Genomic DNA, 13572 nt, shown 5'->3' on the forward strand with positions numbered 1-13572 from the left:
AAGTGGGTGGGTTATATTTTGTTTTATAAGGTATTCAGCATTATACATGTAATCAGTCAGTATGTATAAACTTAAAACTATTACAAATTTGCTATTGTTACCAAAAAGCAAAGTGTTTCCCTGTTTATGTGTAATTCTTGTGTGCTTGACATAAATTTAAGAATGTGGTTTTAGAATGTATTACATTCTTATTTCTGAAATTAAAATTTTTGTGTGTTACAGTGTTCATATATTCAATGCCAGGGTACTCGTGTTCAATAAAGGAGAGAATGTTGTACTCAAGCTGCAAAGGTCCTCTCCTGGAAACAATTGAGACAGAAATTGGTCTCTCAGTTACAAAAAAGGTGAGAATGTTTATGCTTACACTACAATTGTAGGTATTCAGCTTACAAAGACTACTATTTCTTCTCATATAAGAATAATGAATGTTCTAGTAGTATGACGAGTCTTATTGATCTTGAAAATTCCAGCACATATTAGCAACATCACTTCATTTCCATTCCTAGCGCACCCAGCATGTTCAACATTGTCACATGTTTATGTCTGAAAGAAACTGGTTTTCAGAATTTATTGGCGGTTACAGGAGTACATGAGGAACTGCTGAAATTCATGATGAGGTGAGAGAGATCATATGCTAACGTGTTGATGCCTATGATATGTCCTCATTTAATAGCAAGACAGCAATAAGAAACTGGTCATCAAGAGTTTTTATAGTACGAGGTCTGTTCAAGAAATTCCAGAACATTCGTAATTTCGTGCCAATGGCATGTTGGTGCAAAATGGGGTTGACATCCCTGCACACGCCTGTATTTAATGTGTAACTGCCAGTAGTTTCATTGTTGTTTGTCTGTTAGTTATTGTTCAGTGCTGTATTGAGTAGAATGTTGTGTCACACAGTTTGCGAATTTCAAGATGGCAGAGTTAGAGGAGCAATGAGTAGTTAGAGGAGCAACCGTCTGCATAAAATTTTGCATGAAACTCAAGAAACCCTTTACAGAGACACACAAAACAGTTGCAGGAAGCCTACAGTGATAAGTGCTTAAGTCATACTCGGTGTTATGGATGGTTCACATGATTTAAAAATTGCTGGACAGAAGTTACAGATGACCCTCGTTCAGGATGCCCTTCGACATCTACTGACGACGCTCATTTCAGGAAAGTCAACAAAATTGTGTATGCCATTCATAGGCTGACTGACAAAAATTGCTGAAAAATGCAACATTTCAGTTGGATCATGTCATTAAATCCTGACACAGAGTCTTGAAATGCATTGTGTTGCTGCCAAGTTTCTCCTACAGCTCAGGAGTCAAGACCAGAAAGTCGTTCGACTCGCAATTTGTGAATAGCTTTTGGATCGTGCAAATGAGAATGACATGTTCCTTAAGCGAATCATGTTCCTTAAGAGAATCATAACTGGTGGTGAGAGATGGGTCTATGGTTATGATGTTGAGGCCAAGATTCAAACTTCACAATGGTCAGGAAATGTTCTCCAAGACCAAAAAAGGCTCATCAGGTCAGGTCAAAAGTCAAAACCATGCTGATAGTTTTTGCTGACTTCGCAGAATTAGTTCTTCATAGATTCATGCTACAGGGACAAACTGTGAATCAGTGGTACTATCGGGAGGTGTTACGATGCCTGCGTGAAAATGTGAGAAGGAAACAGCCTGAAATGTGGCGAGACAATTCATGGCGCTTGCATCACGATAATGCACCCGCATTATCATCCCTGTTGGTGCATGACTATTGCACAAAAAACGAAATTACTGTGCTGCCTCATCCTTCATACTCTCCAGATCTGGCCTCTGTAGGCTTTTTTTTTATTTCTGAAGTTGAAAATCTCATTGAAAGGGCAAAGATTTGTAACAGTAGGTGAGATAAAAGAAAATTCGCAGACGGGGCTTTGTGTGATCCAGCAAGAGGCTACCAAGGCTGCTTCCAAAAGCGGAAATGCCATTGGGAGCGGTGTATCAATTGTGAAGGAGAGTATTTTGAAGGAGACCAAGGATCATAAGTAAAAGGTAAGTGTAGAAAAATGTTGTGGACAAAGTTCCAGAATTTTTTAAACAGACCTTGTAGGAATGAGATATACCCTTTATCATTATCCATGAGGGATTATCTGAAAGTTTAGAGCAAAAAGTCCACATTTCTTCTTTTCTCAAAGGTTGCTCTGATGTATTTTGAAAGTATTCGCATTCAAGTTTTGTGGACCAATGTGACCTCTAAAACTATGTAGTAAGGGTTGCATGATGCCTCCTTGATGAGATTGTTGAGAGTTTATGATGACAGAGAATGCTCTATTTCCGTTTTGTACTCGATGCTTAAGCATAGTGCTTAAGACTCTAGATGGTCATTCAGGAGTTTGTTTTCAAATCCCATTTTGCAATCCAGCCTTTCTGTTTCCATGGTTTCCATAACACACGTGAGATGATTGCCTGGGTGGTTGTTTTTAAAAGAATGCAGTCTGTTTTCTTTCAGATTGTTATTCAACCTGAATTAATGTTTCCTTATTAATTATCACATTGTCAGTGGACCAGTAAATCCTAAACATTCTTTTTTCCGTTTTTGAGAAGAGATTAGACACCTAATCTTGGGAAGAGGTGTCTTTTGGTGGAACCAAGTCTAGCACAAGCTCATTTATGGCTGGTTCTTCTAGATACTTTCAAAAATCTTAGGAAGTTATGCCCGAGCATATCGTTCTAGAGTTACTGACCACTTTTTTTAAAGTGTGATGGAGGCAATGTGGCCGCTTTTAGTAAAGGATGTGTGTACTGTTCTCTTGCAAACTCTCTTTGCTCATATGACATTTGTTGAATATGCATAATTGAGAAAGAGAGAGATGGAGGTTTACCACTTGTAATATCTAATAAGTGCATTCACATTTTATCACAGTGTGAAATGTTAATTTTGATTTGCAATCGCTCCTGGATTTGAGATTACAGAGCTATGAGCACTTCTTGTTCAGTACTGTGAAACAAGTCTCTTCTACTACAAGCTCTTTGCTTTCCATATTTTAAGAGGTGGCGGTATGAACCAAAACAAGAAAAAGTTCTCTAGAACATGTGGGCTCCAGAATGCATGCCTTTAAGAGCTATGAGCCCTTGTTCATCTTCGCTATCATAAAAGCCCTCTAGTTCTGCTTTGACTGATTGCCCTGTCATATCCCTGAATACTGGGGCACTCTTAGAATGATTACGCAGGATGTTTCTCATTCAGAAACTACATTTTAATGTCGTACTTTTGAGAGATCATCATGTGTGTAAGGAGGATAAATGTCTATCAGTATATGTTGGTATTAGATACAGCAGGATTTTGGCCTATCGGGACTGCAATTTGTTAATGTGAGAGTGCTTGCGTTGGTCAGGTTCATGTGTATATGGAATCATTGGTTTCAGGAGGGCCATATACACAGCATATTGCAGGATCTTTAAGGCCCTACATTACTAGCACCCGAGAGAACAGACATATTGTTTGCTCAGTTTGCAGCGAGACAATCACCCACACAGGCATTGTGATGAAGTCTTGAGCCCTGTAGACTGTCAGCATGGCAACCATTTGTGGCTTCTCTTGACATGTCAGCAGAATGAGGCATGTCAGCAGTTTCACACTAATGACAACACAGGATACAGCAATGAACAATGCCTTAAGACAAACCCAATACTGTGTACAGCATCTTTATGAAAGTGCACTGATCAGCCACAATATTGTGATCACCTACCTAATAGCCGGAATGACTACCTTTGGCACGGATAACAATAGTGACATGTTGTGGCATGGAAACAGTGTGACCTTGGTAGGTTGGTGGAGGGAGTTGGCATCACATCTGCACACACAAGTGATCTAAATTGCGGGAAGGGGATCTATGAGTTTTGGTGCCATGTTCAGTCAAATGCCAGATGTGTTCGATCAGGTTCAGATCTGGCAAGTTGGGGAGCCAGCACATCAATTGGAACTTGCCACTGTCTTCCTTGAACCAATCCATTACGCTCCTGGCCTTGTGACATGACACATTATCTTGCTGGAAAACGACACTGTCATTGGGAAACATGGTCATTATTTAAGTGAGTATGTGGTGTGGAACCAGTGTACAATACTGCTTGGCCTTTATGGTGCCTTGCACGAGCTCCACTGAACCCATGGATGCCCACGTGAATATTCCCCAGTGCGTAATGGAGCTGCCACCAGCATGTCTCCATCTGCAGTAAGATGTCAAGGAGCTGTTTCCCCATAAGATGACAGGCTCGCAGCCTCCCATCGGCATGATGAAGAAAGTATCGGGCTTCATCAGATCATACAACACTCTGCTAGTGCGCCAACATCCAATGCTGATGGTCACGTGCCCATTTCAGTCATAGTTGCTAATGTCGTGGTGTTAACATTGGCACATGCATGGGTCATTGGCAGTGGAGGACCATCATTAGGTGTGTTCGGTGCACTGTGTGTTCAGACACATTTGTACTTTGCCTAGCATTAATGCCGATGTCAGTTCCGTTACAGTTCATTGCCTGTTCTGGTTTACCAAGTCTGCCCAGCCTATGATGTCCAACATCTGTAATGATGGGTGGCAGCCCAACACTAAAAACTCTGGACATGGTTTCATCTTGGTTTCACCATGCGTCGAAGACACCCACGACAGCACTCCTTGAACACGTGACAAGTTGTACAGTTTCCAAAATGCTCATGCCGAGCCTTCAGGCCATCACAATCTGTACTCAGTCAATCTCAGATAAAACATGCGCCTTTCCCATTTACACATGGTCCGCACGCTCACTGATACTACATGCACCATCTGTGTGTCTGGCTAGCAGCTATTCCTTGCCAGACGACACTGCTATCACTTGGGCAGCTTTATATTAATAGCAGGTAGGTGGCCTGGCTGATAAATGTATGTGTTTGTGCAGGCTCCAAGAACTAACAATGCTAGATTGCATTCGTCATTGTCGTATGGGGCCCAACACCTAGCATCATAATATGGGGTGTCTTTGGGTATGCAACATGATCATTTTTGGTTCTCATAACCAATATTGGACAGCGGGTATGACGTATCTAATGCTGGTGGCTGTGCCTATCTTTGAGCCTTCCTTGGTGTTATCTTTCAACAAGACAATATAAGACTACATAAGTGTCCCATTTTGTTGTGACCTACGTTAATACAGAGGGCATTTAACAGCTACCTTGGCTAACATGGCCTTAAAGTGCCTCATTCATTGAAAACGTCTGCTCATGTTTTGCTGAGAGAGTGGCACATCACCACTCATCAGCTGCCACAGTAGATGAACACTGGCCTATAGTTAAAATGGAATGATGTACCCATATGTGTCATTAGAGCTTGGTTCAATTTGATGCACAGTGGGGTTATAACCATTGTTGCTGCAGGAGGTGGCAGTTGTGTTTACTGAATTTGCACCCTGTATACCCCAAATTATCTACAAATTCAATAATGTATTTCTTATACCATTTATATACACACAATAAATAAAATTCTGTTATTTATCCTTTCTGGTGTTGCGGTTTTAATAGCCAGCAGTGAACACTGCAGGAAAATTAGTATCTTATTCTTCATTAGTGTATTGATGTATGTTGCTGCGTTTAATGGAATGGCTATCAAAGATTTCTTTGTAGTTTATTGGTTTACATAAAACCAATGTGCAAGAGCCTAAATAACTTGATCAATTCTGCCTTGTCAGCCCATCATCTGACACTACACTTCATTGTAGAGATGCTCAGTTAGTCTAGTAGCAGGACTTTGCATTCCGCCGTGCTACACTCGTTCCCTCAGATATAAATTATACCGTCGCAGCTGTATGAATGCTCGACAGCAGAGAAAATATTTATAAGAAAATGAAGGTACAAAAATGGAAATCCTTTTTGTTTTCTACCCGCTCTTGTCTCATGAGAGCGGAAGCTTAACTTCACTTATTCGCTAGTCTTGGTGTGATTCAGACGTAAAAACTTATTCGTTAGTCTTGGTCTGATTAAGACGTAAAAACTTATTGATGTGCAGACATATTGTATCGTGAAAGCTTGTATGAAATTTGGAGGATGGAAGCAGCCGTAAAATACATTGCATTCAATATCAAGATGGTTTTAATTCGTAGACGTTAGTAATTCCTGGACGATGAAATTTACTGCAAGATTTTGGAGCAGCTACAACTTTTTCATGCAGAAATGAAGCAGGAGATTGTTGGAGAACAAGACCTGAACGTTGCATGAGAGAAGACATATTAACTTGGTAATGAATGAACTCTTACCTATGCCATTACCCCCTGTTAATCACATTTTGTTATTCTCTGTTCTCTTTCAAATAATTTTGTAGTGGAAATTGGTTTGACTTTTGCTCAGAAACGCCACAAGGACCACCCCAACAATAGCTTTTCCGAATCACTAAGTCCGATAGCTTTTCTGTAATACGAAATCCGATTTGCATTTCATTCTTTCCCTTTTTCACGGTCATTAACGATTTTAAAACCTCTTTTTATTCACCATTTCTTCCCACATTTTCAACCGTTTCTTTTCTCCTCTTTTGCTTTTTTATTAACCACTACAGTCTGAAATGTGGTCTCTGAGCTGGTAATTTGATTTGATGTGATTTATTTCAGATTGATCAAATGACTGAATTTTGGCTATTAACTAACTCGTGGGGAGGTACTATCATATAAGGAAAGAAAAGACCCTTTCCAGATTGTTATCGTAGTACAAATGCACCAAATTGCCTGAAATGCTTCAGCAGCTGGTGAAGACAAAATCAAGAAAATCAAGCCCATGTCTTCCACACTTCTTCATAAGTACGATGCACTACAGTTTGCCGAAATTATGCACATTTGTCAAAATGCCACAACAGGGAAAGTGATTTCTCGCTTCATGAGATAGTTGTCCATGGCTGTAGATTCAGCCAACAGTGTGTTTTTCACTGTTAAAATTTGGCGTGCACATACATTTTTATGTCCCTTGGTTTATGTGTAGTTGCTTATAGGTGAGATCCAATTTCAGACATCAGTTAAAGTTTCCTGTGAGTACTGATATCGTTCCCTGATACTATATTTCCTAATGAAGCTTGGTATATTCAATAACCATTGATGGTCAGATACTTCTTTCTTATTAAATTATTTGCAATACCTGGGGTGGCAAATTTTCTGAAAATTCCAAAATTTGCAGAGTATTTGACTTTGCTGTGAAAATTCTAGGGAATCTTGGAGGATTCTAAAAGTCACAAGAAATTATGAAAGACTTGGACATTTCAACAGTGATTCTTCAGTTTTTCCAGTTTGTATAATGAACAAGAAGTTATTCGGTGACTGACAATTTGGTCATAGCAGATGTACACATTATTTGAAATATAGACTGAATTATTGTCACCAGGTGCACTAATACCAGGAGGCTGGAGCAGTTGCTCCTGGACTGCTAAGAAACTACACTGCAATGACCTCAACTGCATTCCAGTGTCAATGGCTGCGTGCACCCATCCATGGACTCACCAGTTCAGTGGAATGGGACACTTCAGGAGTGGATTGTAGAGAGGCTAAGGAGATCAGACTGGAGATGATGTATTGATAGACACCATGACTGGTGATAAACATCATCTCAAGAAAATAATGTGCAGCTTTGCAACATCAGAGAACAATAATAATACTGAAAGACAGATAAAGGCAACACAATTGTATGGATACTGAAAGAGTGTTGTGTGGAAAAGATTGAATGCATGCTAGCCAATCTTGCCCATAGAAGACAACAGGAGGATTTGACAGAACATCTAAATATGAAATACTGACACATTTCAGAGCTTCTAACATTCTGAAAGAATTTACCAGCAAGATCATACAAAAGCACTTGCACTGACAAGATGTATATAATCATAATGTAGTCACATATACAGTGAATGAGTGTAGGGTGTTAGATGCAGGAATCCTGCATCTCTGTGGGCAAGGTTCTTGTTGAGATGGTTTTCCATTGCCTTGCTGCGACCTGTTTTGAAGTGTCAGATGTGTACCTGTGTCATGTAGATGTACTGTGATGAGTGCTTGTACAGTGTATAATGTTGGGTTTGTGTTTTTATGGATGAAGTGAAAGAAGAGGGTGAAACCCGGTGCCTATGCATAGCCTACTCTTCAAGCACACAGCTTACTCCACTCAAATAGCACCAAGTGCGCCGCTGAGCTCAACATCCCAATCCAACTGACAAATGACTATGCCATACCTGTAGAGTATTCTCAATACATACATTAGGAAATAAGGATACCTCATATCTAACTCTCTGGATTTCATACACTAGCATAGTTGATATGAGCTTAAGGACTGGGACATTTTGTCAGCTGTGATGTTTTTCCTTTTCAAAAATTGCACAACTTGACGAAAAGGAGGGATCGGTTGATAAGACACATCCTGAGGCATCAAGGAATTGTCAAAGTGGTAAAGAAAGGAAGTGTGTGGAAGTAAAAATTATAGAGGTAGACCAAGGCTTGAATACATTTAGCCGGTTAAAATGTATGTAGGTTGCAGAGATAAAGAGGCTTGCACAGAGTAGACTAGCATAGAGGAGGACATCAAAGCAATCTTCAGAATGATGACCACAAAAACAACATCCATAAGACAGTGTGTTGCACAGGATATGGAGTAGGATTGGTAAACATCAGAAGGGGGGTGCTGAATCGTGTTGTCTACTTCATTAACCAACAAGCAAAATTTGGCGTGATGGTAGCTCTGTGGTTTGTAGGCACTGTGGAACTGGTGCTGGGATAGTGTTTGAGAGATATGCCTGGTACCTTTGAAATAAAAACTTTTCACAAAATCCCTAAACTATTTGTTTTGTAAATAAAAATCCCTTAACTGTGTTTAGGCAATTTGGCCAAACTGCACTGTGTTTTGAAGTTTCCTTTAACAGGTTGAATTGGATCCTAGTGTTTTCTATGAAGTTGCATAAGATCGCGATGTCATTGGCAAAAGCTACTAAACTTAAAAAGACTTTTTTTTTTAGTTTTTGGCACAAAACAAAAAGGCAGTGCCTTGTTTTACACTCTGGATATGCTTTTGGCAATGTGAGCATCTTTCTTCTGGAGTAATACTTGTTCATTCTTTTTGAATGGCTTTTACAAAAATATTGGGCACCTCAGTGTGCAGTGCTGTTTCGAAAAGTAGTTATTTAATGTTAAGATTGGCTGCTACACTGTTTATTCTGCTTGTCAGGTGTCTTTGTCCAGAGAGGTCTATGTTCCTTTCTCAATTTGCTTGAGATAACCATTTAAACATGTTTTGTTCATTAGCACTGAATTAGTTGGGCTGTGTCCCCTTGTCCCCCACCTATGCAGCTTGAAGTGTGTTGCCATGAAGAATTGTTATATACTTTATATTGTTTCATGCTGTCCTGGAATTACGACAGAACTGTAACTATGAGCTCTCCAAGGGTGGTAAACAACTTTTAGAACTGTTGATAAAACTTCAAACAAACTACTGTTGATTTTCCACTAGTTATTTGTCTGGTTAGCAATACATAGTCACAATATTCTCTATTGGTCTACTTGGAAAATCTGACTCGTAGATTTTTTTGTTGTATTTCATGCCAATAATTTCATCAGACAGGGGAGAAAACGTCACTCAAGAAGTATTTTGAGAAACTTTTCTTGCACAATTTTTGTTTTGTCATTTTTGCTGCATGTTTCCAGTTGAACTGCTTATCCTAATTGAGAGCTCTCCAAAATCTTTTCTGATACTTATCCATTAAAGTCAGTTTATTAGGGGGTTGGAGACTGCAAATGTCACAAACGTTGCAATTTCCATCACTCTGCATATCAGTAAATTCATTTAGAACAGAAAGACAAACTTGATAATTTTAATTGCAAGAATTGTAAATGAGTCATAAAGTTTCCCAACAAATGATTTTTTTTTATTTTGTTGCTGTCTGATTTGAAGACATTTCTCTGAGAATCGTAGTGCAATGTGCTGTCAGTTCCATTTCTACAACTGCAGAGTCCAGGGTTTTCAAAACTTCAGTGCAACAATCAGACCTATCTGAAATGAACACTGTGTCAATAATATGCAAAATATTCCTTCGATCTTCATGAACTTTTGTTGACAGAAGCTGATATTTGGTTTGAGCCCAGTGTGATTAGAACAAATCCTGCTTTGAGCTGTAAACAATTAGATAAATATCTTTCAGTACTTGTAGAAAAGAAATGACTTTGTGGATTGCAGCTGCTGTGCCCATGTTCTGTGAACTTATTACATGCTCACAATCGATTGAATCATTGAGAAACTCCCATGATACAGGAAAAAGTTTGATTCTCTCTTGAGAAAGAGGCATCTGTATGCAAAATATTCAAACTACATAACTGAAAATAATTTGGTCTTTGGCACAAGAGTGTGAAAGTATAGTAGTGCTTCTCCTTCAGTCTTTCAAATCCACTTCCAAACATTTAAAAGAAAAAGACCAGAAGACCTGTTGAAATGGAGATGATGGAAGTACAGAAGTATTAATTACTATTTCCTCAAATACACTATCCAGGAAAAAGTTGCTGATCATTTCAGAAAGATCATACAGTGAAGGCCTTCAGGGCGAGAATTTATGTTCTTGGTGGTTTTGTTGTGTGGCATAAGCAGTTAACTAAGGCATACCTAACATTTTGCCTCCTAATGCTGGAGAAGCTATAAAGGTTTTACGAGTTGTGTTTCAATATCAAACAAGCTCAAGTAAGCATGGTGTACACTGTAGAAACACTAGTACAAAATCTTGAGTTAAGTATATCAGAGCCATAGAATCTGTTAGAGGAAAACCAAGGAATGGACGTATCTGGCCTAGCTGTGGCGTGTGTGTGTGTGTGTGTGTGTGTGTGTGTGTGTGTGTGTGTGTGTTTGCTAGTGTGCACATGTGACATATCATTGGTCTGTCAAGTTTTAGCAGTCACATTGCAAAATTTATATTCCATTAGCCAAATGATTATACTTTGGTTCAATCCTAAATTAATCTTTGGCTTGTTTCTATCACTTCACCATTTTATCTCTAAGACCATGAAAAATGCCAAGGTTTACTGTGAATAGGATTGTACCATAAACTGCGTTGTACAATGCCAGTAACTAGTCTGGTGAACCAGTTCCCAGATCAGGGAACTAGGGAATATCTTGTCCCATAGAACTGGGCCTGGTAAAGTATTGTGATGTAAAACCAACCCAACCAATCCTTGAGTTCATGACTGCTTTATTTAGTTATTTATTCATTCATCCATTCAGGTTGTCAGTTTCAGCAATTGATTAGCCGAGGAATTACTGATTTCCATAAATGTGCACACGAGAAGAATATACACAGAGTAATGTAACGCTCTTTACAGAATTCTGAATTAATAATATTGTAAGTTAGATTCTGTATAATGAGACACAGAGAAAAGTCATATTTTATTGAAAATTCCTATATTTTTTACCAACTTTGATGTTATTTTTCACAAATTTTGGTGTTCTTTTTGATAGGTTATTTTACAAGCACTGTATTTTTGCTTTTCAAAGTTAGGTATATTTTCATTTTCAACATATCAACTACATTGTATTTATTTGTATTACACACCACATTCAGTTAGTTTATGGCAAAAGGAACATACATTCCTTCTCTTCCCTTCCAGTAAGTCTCCCCTGACCCAGGGTTCTGGGTGACTTTCCTGAACTGTACCCCTTTCCCTAAACATCCCCAGTACTTTTCCTTCACCCCTCTTCCTCCCCTTCAACTATTCTGCCAAAAGAAGGAACCACTGGTTCCGATAGTTTGTAAACGTTAAATCCTTTTGTGTGCATGTTCCCCTGCCGCCGCTTGGTGAGTAGATTCTTTTATCTATCCATTTACATTATATTATTAATAATTAATTAAACTTTTTGCTTTCATATTACACAAATGTAAATACAAAAGCTACCAGATGCAGTACTTTCTCTCTGCAAACACACAAATCAACATAGTGCCTTCTCTGTTTGCTTGTACCTCAGCACATCATAGGAACAACTAATGATGTCCTGTAGAACACTGTGAATGTTTGTTTTGATATTAATGCAATATTTTTACTGTTTTGTGAATGATTGTGATGACAGCCCAACGAGTGTCCTTGGCATTAAAAGTCAACAACCAGTTTCAACATTAAATATCTATCATTTATCAGTATTAGTGAACTGCTGCCCTCAGATTTATGATACTATATCACAGTACAGGGAAAATGTTTAATTTTACATTATTTCATAAAATCTACAATTTTGTATTATTAGTGTGCCATAAACCTGCCAATTTTTCATTATCAGCATTTCATTAACACTCCAATTTCACATTATTGTTCACTAAAAATTTTATGTCCCTAGTTATAATTTTTTTGGAACTGATGGTTTTATTGCACCAGGGAATAGAAATGTGGCCTCAGTCACTTGTGTGTGGGGGGAAAAAACCACCTCCAAGTATTGTACGTGACCAGAAGCATCTCTGTTAAGGAAAGTGTTCTGGAAATACATGGTGTTGAAATTTCAATTTCAGATGGAAATAGATGGTGGAGATGAGCTCACAGAAGCTGCGTTGTATGATGCAATTCATCCAAAAACAAATCTTCACCAGCCAAAATTTGCAAAACCAAAGGGCCCACCAAATCGTGGAGCTAAGAGATTAACTCGAACCCAGCAAGCTGAGTAACATTCACATCGGGCAGCATGGTTATGCTGCCTGTCAGGAAGTGATGGTTCTGCTGGACCACATGAAGTGTGAAAGTGGACATGGTCAAACTGCTTCAAAACTTATCATGCTAATATTTGCGGAAAAGCCTTGAAAAAAATATTTTTTTCTGTGAACAGTATTTTTGATAATGTAACGAGCTGATTACGTATAAAATATATATGTGTGTGTGAATGTAATGATGCATATATTTCTGTGATATTATTCAGAAGGCACTAAAGTAAATTATGATTGCAATTATTCTCCTTATGGGAACATCAGTACGTTAATACTGAAAAAATATAATAGTGGTACCTTATTTATTATGTAAATATTTAAGCTTTTAAACTTTCTTTATAAATATTTTATCAGTCTTTAAAGATAGGCAAAAAGTTATATTTATTATATTGTAGCTTCTGCTTTATTCAAAATAAAACTGTTTCTGAAGAAAAAATATCCTTTCATTATAAAATATTTGGTATGATCCATTGCATGATTTTATTGTGATTCATTGCATTATTGTATCATTTCTTTTGTTCAGAAATATTTTTAGGAAGTAACTGTTCTTTATTAGAAAGTGTACAGAGATAAGAGAAAAATGGAAATACAAGAATGCTGTCAAAACTTTGGTTCATAATGTACCTTTCAAGTTCACTCCATTTCATGCTGGTGCTGCACTGGATTTTTCATAGATATACCCATTCAAGGGAAGCATGTGTCTTGGAAGGAGAATGGGCATGTTAGAATTAATTCAGGTGGAATGTACTACAAAAATAACTGAACACCATGCCACAGTGCTGTCCTCATCGCGAGGCCCACACTCCACTTTCTTGGGCTTCTTTTCATTATTAAGTGTTATTTTTGTAAAACATTGGATTGTTCAATCAGGTGGTATATTTATACAAAAGGTTAATGTA

The 13572-nt window shown here is 38.2% G+C and overlaps 1 protein-coding gene across 1 annotated transcript in view; it reads left to right on the forward strand.

The window, feature by feature from the left end:
* Positions 1–12990, forward strand: part of LOC126194446 (twinfilin) — a 68303-nt gene extending 55313 nt beyond the window's left edge. Inside the window, exons 7-8 of the mRNA XM_049932766.1 lie at positions 223–344; positions 12485–12990. Coding sequence (XP_049788723.1) covers positions 223–344; positions 12485–12637 — 275 coding nt within the window. The 3' untranslated portion in view covers positions 12638–12990. The remainder of the gene's footprint in view (positions 1–222; positions 345–12484) is intronic.
* Positions 12991–13572: the final 582 nt, after the last annotated feature.

Source organism: Schistocerca nitens, chromosome 1 (genome assembly GCF_023898315.1).
Source record: "Schistocerca nitens isolate TAMUIC-IGC-003100 chromosome 1, iqSchNite1.1, whole genome shotgun sequence".
NCBI lineage: Eukaryota > Metazoa > Arthropoda > Insecta > Orthoptera > Acrididae > Schistocerca > Schistocerca nitens.